Source organism: Muntiacus reevesi, chromosome X (assembly GCF_963930625.1).
Source record: "Muntiacus reevesi chromosome X, mMunRee1.1, whole genome shotgun sequence".
Taxonomy (NCBI): Eukaryota; Metazoa; Chordata; class Mammalia; order Artiodactyla; family Cervidae; genus Muntiacus; species Muntiacus reevesi.
In genome coordinates, this window is record NC_089271.1 from 75,417,818 (window position 1) to 75,430,787 (window position 12,970).

The window sequence follows — 12,970 nt, forward strand, 5'->3', positions numbered from 1 at the left end:
TTTGCAAATGCAGTCTTTTAGTCACATCGCATCACTCTTTTACCCAGCCGTTACCACTGAATTTCTCACTGTTCTCCCATTTTGTTCAGACACAAGCTGAAAGTGACACAATCAAGAGATATTTGGTATTTACTTCCTTTTGGTCCCTTGTCTACCCTTCCTTTCTATGCTTTTCTTCCCTTTACTTTCTAGATCGAATTGTCTACCACTAGGAAATATAAAAAAGAATGAAGGAGGGAAATTGCAAAATATATAAGGGTTTCATTTCGGGGAAGCATACCTCTTATCACTCAGGTCAGCCTAACCGGTCAAATCCTCGAGTGTAGGACTGTTTGTTTTTTAAACGTTATTCAACATCTACGCGAGGTTCAGTGGATGGCCATTCGGATATGGATTTCCCCACCTCCCCCTCTTCCTCTCCTTTAGAAACCCTGGAAAACAGAACATCTCCCGACGGAAACACCTCAGGGTCGCGCCAAGATCCAGGCTTGCGCACTGAGACTCGCCCGGCGCCGCAGCATCGACTCGCAAGTCCGCGGGGTCTCCGGGCAGAAACCCAGCGCGGGCTTCTCAATCGACCGCGCGCGCGTGCGCGCTCCCCCCGCGGCCCCCTACCCTGCAGCAAGGGGAGCGTGACGTAATGCAACCTCAGCAAGTCAGGCGCGGTATAAAAGAGGGCTAGGCGGCGCGCCTCCCAGACGCAGAGTAGCTTGTGATTGGCTCGAGCTGCGGAACCTCGGAAACCCGAATGTGAGGAGCTCGCTGATCCACAGCTGCCGCCCCCCGCAGAAATCCGGAGCGCGGTCAGAATCCTAGTGGCGGCGGCGGCGGCGGCGCCAGGTAAGGAGACTCCTAAGGAGAGAGTACAGGGACTTGGATCCGCTGCTCTCAGTGTCGCTCGGGTGAGTAGAGAAGAGGCTCACACCCAGCGCGTAGTGTAGGGCGACGGGAACAATGGAAGTGGCGTCTAGTCCCTAAGCGTTCCCTCCGCTCGGGCAGACAGTGTTTCTCCTCAGCAGCGGGTGGCTCGGGGAATTGAGAGAATTACTTCTCCTTCGGCTGCCCTGTTTTTCCCCGAGGCCACAGCTCCCGGGAGCGAGAGCCGTCGTGGAGGCCGTCGGTGGTTTAGGGTGACGGGAAAATGGCGGAAAACAAAACGGTGAAGAATGCGGCGGCCCCCTGGCATTTTCTCTCGGCGACATTACCCACCCCCCCATTCCTCTCAGCTGCACTTCCCCCATCTCGCTCCCGCCCCCGTCCCCGCCAGCCGCGGTTGGTAACCTTGGAAAGCGCGAGGGATGACGGCGTTTGTGAGAGGGTGGCACCGAATCGGGCATTTTAGGGGCTAGGGAGCCGTCAGAGCCTGCGCTGGGGGTGGGGGCCGTGTGCGGCAACTGTCGCCTTCGCTAAAACACCACCATTTTGGTTCCCTGCCGCCGTCTCCCGTGTAGCGGGGCAGAGGGAGCAAGATGGTGAGGGGTTGGGCAGCACGGCGTGGGTAGTATCGGTGGCGACTGCTGCACCAAGTGAGGGAGGAGGGGAAAGGGTATTCTTGTCTCTTCGCTTTCTGCTTTTCCACTGCGAAGGTTCTCATTTGGTTGAAGATCCAGGGAGATGGGTAATGTATGGGAGGGCACGTGTGTGCGTTGTGCTCAGAATGATTGAAACTTGGCGTGATCGTGGGAAAGGGAGACTTCTGCGGGAAGAGGGTTGCGTCCAAAGCTGCAATACAGCTACTTGCCAGGGCTCCTTTGTCTCCTATCTCTGCTTATACTACTTTCACATTCTCTTGTTCTACCGCCTTAGGATTTTTCTCCTGTCCCTCACCCTATTTACGTCATCGGGAAGCTAGGCCCTGAGTAATCTGTTTAGAGGAGACGAGTGAGAGTAAAATGTGTGTGTGGGGGGGGGGGGGTGTTGCTTGTTTGTTTTTTGTCTTGCTTTGATTTTTGTTTTGTGATTTCTGCTCCACATACACTGAGGGAGAGATGTTTTCTTGAAGAGTACTTGGTGTGGTTATTCCATTCAATAAGGATGTGAAATATACTCTTCAGCCTACTGAGAAGCCTAGCTATATTGGCTACTGAATCCTTAATACACTGCTGTTCTCATACCCCATTCGTTATTGATCTTAATGAAACTTTCTATATGGGGAAAAAAGGTGCTCCAGTTTATTTGATATTCTTACAGTGTGATAATTCCTGTAAGAGTTGCACTATGTGTTAAAATCTTTACACTTCATTGAGCACTAGTGCAGATTTTTTTTCTATGGATTTGGCAAGAATAAAACTTGCCCTTGGTTGGTTCTCTTTTACTTTCCAAAATAAAATGTTATTAGTGATTTTTAAAATATGCTTTAGGAAAGATTTTGGTTTAATCAGATGGTCGGATTCTAAGTGAAGTAATGTTGTAGGTAGGTATTTCTGTTAGAATCCCTTTGGTTGCTTTTTAGGTTAACAGTTTTGAGCATATGAACCCTTCCCAATCTCACCCTGTACATTAAAGTGTAAAGACAATTCTTAAGTTGTGTCAGAGATTTGGTTCAAAATGTTTTAAGATATCTAATTGTGAATGTATTTTTACAATAGGTAAAAAGAACGTTCTTCCAAAGAAAATAACGTAGTTCAGAAGGAAAAATAACAAAAACAAAGTGCTGCAGATTTTATTTTACAATATGTAAGAAAATCTACAGTTTCTTCAGGATACTCATATTAAGGTGATTAACAAATTACTTCATGTTTTGTTTAATAATTAGGCAAAATTAACTGTTTAAAACATTTTAAAGGCATTTGTAATTGTTCTGTTGGTCATGTGATAAAGCAGTTATTCTGATTAAATTTAAAATAGTACACTGTTTTAAATGTTGGAAATAAGTCATTATGGCATTTTAATTTATCTCTCCGAAGACCCAGGTAGTTGTGAACTCTCTTGACTTCATTTTGAAGGCAGAAAACAATGTGGTGTTTAAAAAAGATAACAAAAATACAGCTCAGAGTGTGCTCACATATAAAGTAATTTTGTTTGAATCATTGTGATATACAGAGATGTCACCTACTGCTGTAGGATTTTGAGATATATGACTCAAGTGTTGATAAAGATTACTCTGTGAGACTTTCCTGCCTTCTGTATACCTATAGAACTTTGAGGCAAGGAAAAAAAATCTTAGTGATCTCCTGTACTTAAGAATAGATTAAGCCGAATTTATTAAACATTTCTAACTAAAAATGAGGAAATGTTCTATAAAATTGACAGATTTTTTTGGTCGATTTGCTTAGAAGCTTGTATCTGAGAGTAAAGTATACATGTAGTTTTAAGAAATAGCATTAAGTTACAGACCCTAATTTTAGGTCCATACTATCTGGTGATCTTAAATATAGTATAAGTCATTTGAAATGAAATAGGTTGAGCCCTTGCTTTCAAAACTAGCATGAGGCTAGCATGGCTTTAGTAATTATTAATGAAAAAACTTACAAGTTACAGTTACAAGTAAAAGCTATTCTGAAAGAACCTATTTGCTAAATGTTTGTATGTGATTGATCTTATCTCTGCTACATTTAGGAAGCAGTCATGTTTCATGAGTCCTCAAAACTGTGAGCCAAGAGATTGTAGTAGAGTAAGGCAAGAAGTCCTTACTGGCTCAAAGAACTCCAGGGAAACTGGGATAGAACATTTTTCATTATAAGTAGAACCCCGGGAGCCAGAGGTGAAACACAAGTTTATCTGCAGAGCTACGCTGCAGGGCTGAACTGGGTCTGGAAGAAATGGATGAGAGCCACTGGATGAAATGCACTAATACTAGACACCTGAGTCCTCTAGTAATGTATAAATACCCCAACTATTGTCTGTTGTCATCTTGTTCTTTTTCTTCCTATTTAATAACCTATATTTTAACTGGAACATCAATACTGCAATTTTGTTCTTTTGCTTGCGTCTATCACTTCCCTGTGGCTCATCCCCTTTGTGCTTCTTCTCCATTATCTTTGGTTTACTTCCACTGACCCTTCTTTTATTTATGGTTGTCACATAAAGCATAAAGCAAGGTTTCTTTTGTTTGTTTGCTTTGTTTTCCTTTGTAATGAGATTTGCACACCTGGTTGAGAGGCACATTTTCAATTGCATTTTTCTCAAAACAATTGACTTTGACTTAAATGCATTTAAACTATTTTAAAAAACACTTCTTTTACAGAGATTTGTGAATGAACTTTACTAAGTATGGATCCAGGTGGTGGAAGTCTTGGATTGCACACATCAGACTCTAGAATGGCCCATACCATGATTATGCAGGATTTTGGTAAAGCATTTTCTTTGTTGTATTTTTTCTTTGTAACTAAACATCAAAATTCTATTGGGGAAGGGGAGAATTACAATGAAAAATTGTTCCTTTGCCAAGAAAATACATTTGTAGGGCTTATTTAAGTAAATCTATGTGTCAATAGTCTAGTTAAAATCATTCTTATAATTTTGTGGGTAGATTGAAGTAAGGAAACTTGGAATATAGTGGTAATATGTCATTGGACATGAAAAACAATTTACATAAATATTTACAGCAGTTCTCATGTTAGAAAATGTTAAAATACATTTTACGTTGCATTGTTAATAAGCTGGAAATGGAAGTACTTTTGTCATTTCAAAGAAGTTAGATGCTTATATAGTGATAGAGGAATATCTTGCACTAGGTGATTAGTTATATTTTGATCCATATACTTAGAAAGTTCTCACTAATAGCATTACCTTTTTATTTTCTTGAAAAAAAAATTCCCTATTTTTGTGACCAGATTTTTCAGTAGCCTCTTAACAACAGTCATTTTGACAATGATAAGACTCCCTTAACAGCAAATAATCTGAATTTGGGCAAAGTCAGTCTGAATGATAGAAGAGAGAGGTATCTGAAGTATAAGTGGCAGTGATAGGGTGGTAAGAATTACAGAAAAGATCAGAGAGTAGAAGAGACAAATGGTAAATTGGGATTAAAAAGTAAACAGAAATATGAGATATTGTGGAATGTGAAAGATACAATTAGAAATGGGAGACTACAAAGAGTGATACTTTGCTCAATTAAGAAAAGGCTATACTATTTTTAGGTAATATGGTTGAATATGTTATTTTGTCTGGTGTTGTAAAGCCCACTGTAATGAGACTCAGAACTAGATTCTAGTCTTGGCAGTCCTATTATCTATGTAAACTTAGGCAAATTACTTAATTCACTTTTATGAGTGGGTTGGACTAGATAACATTTAATGTCCTCTCCAGATTTAATGTGGTAGGAGTTGTTGTTAATTGATGACACAAAAAGGAATCATGGATTTACTCTGCTTAAAGAGTCAGAAGTGAGTTGTTTGATTATAGATGACCTAGATGTGATTTTAGGTGGACAAAGTATGGGAATAAACTCTAGAAGAAGGCAAAAGGCTGAAGTGTAAGAGATTTTAAAAAGAATTTTGTGAATTCCTTGCAAGAGATAAGTTTTTTGAATTATGGAACACTTGAAATTCAGTATAATAAGTTTATAATAATGTTCACTTTAATAAGCTTAACGTTTTACCTTTTAAAAATAAGGTATTTTTTAAACTTTTTGTTTTGGGGTATAACCAATTAACAGTGTTGTGATAGTTTCAGGTGAACAGCAAAGAGAATCAGCCATACATATACATGTTTCCATTCTCCCACAAACTCCCCTCCCATCCAGGCTGCCAAATGAGCATAGTTCCATGTGCTTTACAGTAGGTCCTTGTTGGTTATCCATTTTAAATGGAGCAGTGTTTATATGTCCATTCCAAACTCCCCAACTACGCCTTGCCCCCATCATTCCCCCCCAGCAGTCATAAGTTCATTCTCTTAAGTGTGTAAGTCTCTGTGAGTGAAGTCAGAGAAGGAAAAATATTATATGACATCTTTCATATCTGGAATCTGAAAATAAATGATGCAAAATAAGATTTTTTATGGAAGAAATGCAGTATTTTGTCCATTTTATACAAAATATTACTTACCCTGTGGCATCTGATAAAGTGCCAGAAACCCCTCCCATCCCCACTCCTGAAGAAGTTGCCCATTAGCAAGCAAAGCTTGGTACCTTTCAAAGATTGAAAAAATGTCTGGTGCTGGTGAATTTTTACTTGGTGTTCCTCTTACCTTTCTTTCCATTGTTCCTCCTCGCTGTCTTGAGGTTTAATTAAGCCCTTATATATAATACTAAGGTTTACAGATTCTAAAATTTGATTAAAAATTAGATACATTCTCTTTAAATTTTTGCTAGCTTAAAAACTTAGATATCTTCAAACCTAGAAATTAATGATATTTGTGAAACATGAGTGTAGCATAGATAGAGCTAGCTAAGTAAACACACTATGTGGTATAGGATCTCTAAATTCTCTACGTTTTTGGTTGGTATGAAATGGCTACTATATTAAGAGTCTGAACTATTTAATTCAGAAATTTATCAGACCAGTTTCTTTTCAAGGATACTTTAAATTTTACAATAGTATGCTTTATGTGATAACTTGTGCATGTCTCAGTATAATAGTTGTCCTTGGAATCTGTGCTGTTGAATCTAATTGTTTAAGATTTTATTGCTAAAAAAAGTCCATACTGCTTTGGGCGTGCGTTTGCATGTGTATTCAGTTGCTAAGTTGTGTCCAACTTTGTGACCTGATGGACTGTAGCCCACCAGGCTCCTCTGTCCATGGGACTTACCAGGCAAGAATACCGGAGTAGGTTGCCATTTCCTTCTTGAGGTAATCTTCCCGACCAAGGGATCAAATGTGGATTCATTACCACTGAGCCACCTGGGAAGCCCATATTGCTTTGAGACTTGGTAGCAAAATAGCAGTATATGGTGGCCCAAAACAAACCCCCCAAATACCAAATATTATGCTTTCTGGTGAAATTCAGCTTTTCACATTTAATTTAAGCAACTTTAGTAAGAGGGGAAATGCTTGGAATAATGACTTGTTTCTTACTCTTATCTGGTCATCTAATTGATTTCACACTTTTAAAAGAATTTTTTTTCATATTGTTTATAGTTTGCTACCTAGCAAGATAAATTTTTAATGCCTTTTAATATTGCTTACTAAATGCCTTAAATTTTAAATAAGTCACTCTATGGTAGGTCTTTTTATTCTTTCTCTTTCAATCTATTCCTTTAGTAGTGATTCACTTGATTAGCCCTATAAATTTCTCAAAAATCAGTCTCTAGAGTAAGTAAATTCTGTTCTCCTCATTTAGGAAAGTTAAAAAAGCCAGGCTAGAGTTTAAAAAAAAGCATTCAGTTCCCAGTTTGAACCTTGAGCAAGCTTATTTAATCTCTCTAAACTGTCGTTTGTTCGTGTTTAAAGTGGAGATAATAACAGTCCCCTTATTTCACAGTTCTGAGGCTTAAATGAGATATTATATGTAAAATACTAGGTTGCTTGGTGCATAGTATTCAATAATAAATATAGCTAGTGTGTAGCTAAAATAACTTTGTCTAGAAATTCAGTGGAATCTTAATAAATGAGTTGATAAGAGGAAAGAGCAGAATTTAATGAAAAGCATTTTGGATCATGGTCTGAGTTTCTGCCAGTACCCTGTGGGAACTCATCAATTCTTGGTCTAAGATTCTTAAATTATTTAATTCAGGGTAAACAAGCATGTTTGGATTTTTTTGGTTTAGATCTGATTTATTTTGACCTGTATGTTCCTGCTAGAGTGAAAACTAGGTAAACTAGAAGCACTTATTCCATCTTATTAGAATCCTCCCAAACAGGTTAATCTGAACCCAAGCCAGCACTAGCATTATTCTGTCCTTCCATCCTTCTTTAGTGCCTACCTTTAGAAAACAAACTATCTTCTAGCTGTGTTCTTAAATAAATGGAATTTCCCACACTTTAAGTCTAATTTATGAAAAAAATTTATATAGTTTTAATGTTATTATTCATATACATAGAATTTCAATACTGTGAATTTTATAGGCTTAGAATTTAGTTTTTCCTTGCTAAAAACTGCATTTTCAGTCTGGTTGAATACTAAATTTGAACCCTCACCATCTCCCTGTCTACAAAAATGACCAGTGGAGTAAAAAGTGAATAGAAAGTTCTTATTCTATACACACTCCCTTTGTCTACTGATTTTCAAGGTTGAGGCTGTGTCCTTTTGGGTAATATGGTGGTTTTTGTGAGAATTTGAGAATAGTGAGAAAGCTTCAGAAGGGTTGAAAGGTAACTTTCCCTTCTCACCTTATTTTTTAATGTGTTCACTGGTCTCCATCCTAATTTACCAGCAAACTTTAGTAATGAATTGGTTAATAATAGTGAACCATGTAACAAATTGTACTCTTTTGGATTATTACTGTATAGAAAGTGATCATTATGTAGAAAAGGCTTTATACTGGATTCATGTAGGTAATTTTCTTTTAACTTGGTCCATAAACTATTAATTTGTTTACTGCATCACTTCAGAGAGGCAGAATGTAACAGAATTACTCGTGAAGGAATTTTACACTCTTTTAATTATATTTACAAGAGGGTAGGAGTTGGCGTTTACCATGCTGCTCAAGATAAATGTTATTTAAAGCTTTATTCCTACAGTTTTACTAATTTAGAATTTAATACAATTCAGAGTCTATATGTGTGTTTTTTTAAATAAACCAAATCTTTATCTAAAATGAGTTGTTTTCTTCTCCCCAAATCAGATGTGAAAAGATGCTTCCCATTTTTGAATATAGTAATTCTTATAAAATTAAAGAAGTTCAGAGACTTTCATGTTTATAATACGTATTGTCTAATGTATTAAGCTGTCATATTTTATTAACTCAATTTAACATGTTAGCACCCTTTCATGTTTTTGTGTCCTTTTTATTTTAACTTTAACTTTCTGAAATGCTTGATTCACAGGAAGTAGAAAAAATAGTGTATAGGATCCCATAAACCCTTTACTTATGTTTCTGCAATGGTGACATCTTAGTACAATATTAAAAACAGGAAATTAACATTGGTGCATTACTGTTATCTAGACTACAGACCTCATTCAGTTTTTACCATTTGTGTGTATGTGAGTGTATATAGGTCTGTGCAGTTTTGTTCCATATATAGATTTGTATAGACACCACCACAGTGAAGATACACAGTGAGCATGTATTTATGGTGTTCATCACTGTGTATGTGCTGTGCCAAAATATTCATATACACCCCCATCCTTGGCAACTGCTATCTGCTCTCCATCTCTATGCTTTTAGAATTTTGAGAATGTTATATAAATGATTCCATTTATACATTATGCAGTATATTGTATGTTGTAATTGAATTTTTTCACTCAGCACAATTTTCTGGCAGTTGATTCAGGTTGTTAATGTATCAATAGCTCGTCCTTTTTTTATTGCTGAGTAGTATTCCATAGTGAAGATGTGCCAAAGATGGCTTAACCAATCACTTGCATGCTGTAGACATTTGAGTTTCATTTTTCTTTTGCTACTAGAAATAATATCTACTATGCATTGTTATGGATAATCATATAAATTTGTTGTGTAAACATATTTTAGTAACTATCGGAGAAATGCTGCAGAGTGCAATTGTTAGGTTGTATTGGTAAGTACATGTTTTTTGTAAGAAACTGCCAAATTATTTTCGAGTGGCTACTACCATTGCATATGAGAGATTTAGTTTCTCTGCATCCTCACTGACCTGTGGTGGTACTTATTTCTTTTTTTTAAGCTGTTCAGTATCTCACTGTGGCTTTTTTGTTTTACTTCAAAATAAAGTATATTATTTTTAAGGTTTTAACTTAGATTTTACTAACATTGTTCTCTTTCACGTCCCCCTCAGTTCCTGGTTGGTGGGGGATTTTATTGCAGTTTAACTGTCAGTGGCTCTTTAAAATCCTAATTTTCCCAGGACTATTTCTAATTTTAAAACTACTTTATGTCATCTGATATATAAATACTTTTAATTAATAAGATTACTTTCTTTGGATAATTTGTATTGTAGTTGCTGGAATGACTGGTACTGCGCATATCGATGGAGACCATATTGTTGTTTCCGTTCCTGAGGCTGTATTAGTTTCTGATGTTGTCACAGATGGTGGGATAACTCTTGATCATGGCCTTGCAGCTGAAGTTGTCCATGGGCCTGATATCATTACCGAGACTGATGTAGTAACAGAAGGTGTAATTGTTCCTGAAGCTGTACTTGAGGCTGATGTTGCTATTGAAGAAGATTTAGAGGAAGATGATGGTGATCACATCTTGACGTCTGAGCTAATTACAGAAACCGTTAGAGTACCTGAGCAGGTTTTTGTGGCTGATCTTGTTACTGGTCCTGATGGACACTTGGAACATGTGGTCCAAGATTGTGTTTCAGGAGTTGACTCTCCCACAATGGTGTCAGAGGAGGTTCTTGTAACTAATTCAGATACAGAAACTGTGATTCAAGCAGCTGGTGGTGTTCCTGGTTCTACAGTTACTATTAAAACTGAAGATGATGATGATGATGATGTCAAGAGCACTTCTGAAGACTACTTAATGATATCTTGTAAGTGACATTTAAGTTCCATAATTACTTGGTAGAAGTTGATGAATGTTTAACATGGACAGGTTTTCTGGGATGGGGGATCTGTTCAATAAAGGTCATGTGGGTAATCTTTTTGAAAAGTAATTTTCTTCAAAGCTGTGTTGTTGAGATGGCTTTTTGAATTTGTTCATGTTTTTAATTTACTCTGAAAATTCATACCTACAATGGAGTAAACTAATGCAATTTATTAATATCTTAGAATAAAAATATGAATTTGGAAGGTTCAAAAAGAACATTAAATGACACAAAATTTTAATGGCAAATATATGTATTCCAAAATGGGTAATTGTATGAAACCACCGCTTTCTCTTTAATTTGACAGATAGTGGAGTTGTCATTTCAGTTTTGCGTAGGAATTTAAGCATAACGTGTTAAGAAATGTGTGATTAGTTTTTCTAATTAAATACTTGAAAAGTAAATAATCAACTCAGGTTGTATTCTACAATTCTGCCTGTGTTTATTTTCTGTTGTCTGTTCAGGTGTGTGTATAGTCTATGCAAAAATACTTAAAACAAATTTATATCAGACTGACTTTATAATGTTCTTAAGACATGCTATCTGAATGAAGAAGATAGAAGTATCTTGTTCTCATTTCAAGTGATAGGTTTGCCTGAATAGCAGCAATAATAAAAATCTTATGATAAGTTATTGGTGGAGCTTGAGGAAGAAGTGGATCTATTCCTTATAAAATTTGAAGTCATCATGCTAGAAGAAGTAAAGATTAATTGAAGATTTCACTTTTCAAGGGAGGATTTTTGTTCTTTTCTTTTTTAAAATAAAAAATGATTGATTGAGAAGTGAATTAACAGGTAGAATATGTGTATGTGTATATAAAATGATTGTTATGTATGTGCATCAGTGAATTTAAAACTAAAAACAAATTATATTTAATTTGTAAATAATGATTCTGAAGTCTGATGTGTTAGCTTTTTTCCTCTATAAGCACTTCAAAGTGAATATTTACATTGTTTTGAAGTGAATAATTTTAAGCCACTAAAAGACTGTGCAAATGTTATTATTCTTTTTAAATTGATGTGGATTACTAAAGCAGCTCCATATTTACATCTTAACCTGACATTTTTTTTAAAAAAAGCAAAACTGTGATTATGGTTTTCTAAATGGTATGGTTTTCTAAAATGGTATGGCAAAAGTCTTTCTGTACCAAAACAAATTCAGTATGCCTTTAAAAGGATACTTGTCAAATTAAACTCTCTGGTATTAAAGTGGTCTAAAATTTAGGCATTATATGAATTGTGAATAGTCATATCTCAACATATCTTCTGTGATTTGATTCTGCAAAAGTTTTTTAAGTTTCTAGAATATTTTAATTTAAAATGTTGATCTTGATGTTACCATATGTGTCAAGTGCAAAAGACTTCTGTCCTTCTAGTCTAATAGAATTAGACTGAAAACTATAAAGAACATTGTGTTATTCAAATAATACTGGAACTGCTGTGGAGTCATCTTAGGGGAATTCAGACTGGGGATTAATTACCTCCTTAATCATTAGTAAAGAAACTGTAACAATTTTTAAATAAATACCTTTTTTTAAACTTAAATAACTTTTTATTGTAGAATATAGGATATACAAAAATGAAATAATTTATATCATTTATTTTCTCACCACCCAGATCCTTGACTTTTTGTAATGGTTAGAATATTCAAATTGGGACTAATTACTCTATCTTACCATTTTCATTTATTTTATTTCACTCTAGTTTGATTTAGTTTTTCCTTTTTTTTCATCTCTTAATCTTTAATTCATGTTTTTACCTCTGGTTTTTGTTGACCATTAAATATTCAGAAGTTCAAGAATAAATTGCCTTGAGAGGCCTCAATGTTAATTTTAAAAGTTCTCTGGTTTTTTTCCCAAGATATCTTCAACTACTCTAAGAGATAAAATTGAGAACCTAAAACAGACTTTTATCTTGTTCCTGAATCCCTATAAGGAAATCTCAGCAGCTGGGTTTTGTTGGTAGGGAGTTTGTCTTCTCTCAGTCTCTGAGGTATATCTTAAGTTTTTTCCACTTTCAGTCCAAATGTCACAGTTTCTTTATCTTAACAGATAGTTAGGCTATTCCTCTTGTGCTAAGTAACTTGGAAATTAATATAGGATAACTATTTGTCTAAAGTTGTCCCAGGTGTTCTTTTATTTAAAAATACCTAACATCCATAAGACATTTGTGGGTGATGATTTCCTTTAAGAAAAACTTCATTGGAGAAAGGAGAGTCCTTTAAATAATTAACCAATATAGTGCATTCAAAGTTGTTTTCTTACTTATAAAATCAGTTGTTATTTCTTTCAGGAAAATATTCTTGTGTAAAGAAAAATATATTGGTAGGGTCATTATGGGAGATATCATGAAACCTCACCAATTTCAGGGATAAAAGGGAAAAGTTACCACCTTTGTATTTTTTAATATAACAACTTT

At 35.9% G+C, this 12,970-nt stretch overlaps 1 protein-coding gene across 9 annotated transcripts in view; it reads left to right on the forward strand.

Moving 5' to 3' along the window:
• Positions 1 to 709: 709 nt before the first annotated feature.
• ZNF711 (zinc finger protein 711) overlaps positions 710 to 12,970 on the forward strand; it is a 28,342-nt gene continuing 16,081 nt past the window's right edge. The window contains exons 1-5 of one of the 9 annotated variants that reach the window (XM_065916010.1): positions 710 to 840; positions 2,589 to 2,716; positions 3,559 to 3,820; positions 4,187 to 4,291; positions 9,957 to 10,499. In XM_065916010.1, coding sequence (XP_065772082.1) covers positions 4,213 to 4,291; positions 9,957 to 10,499 — 622 coding nt within the window. In that variant the 5' untranslated portion in view covers positions 710 to 840; positions 2,589 to 2,716; positions 3,559 to 3,820; positions 4,187 to 4,212. Of the gene's footprint in view, positions 903 to 1,015; positions 1,160 to 1,600; positions 1,619 to 2,588; positions 2,717 to 3,558; positions 4,292 to 9,956; positions 10,500 to 12,970 lie in introns of those variants that run through there. The other 8 variants (XM_065916008.1, XM_065916009.1, XM_065916013.1 and 5 more) reach the window with 8 other exon arrangements.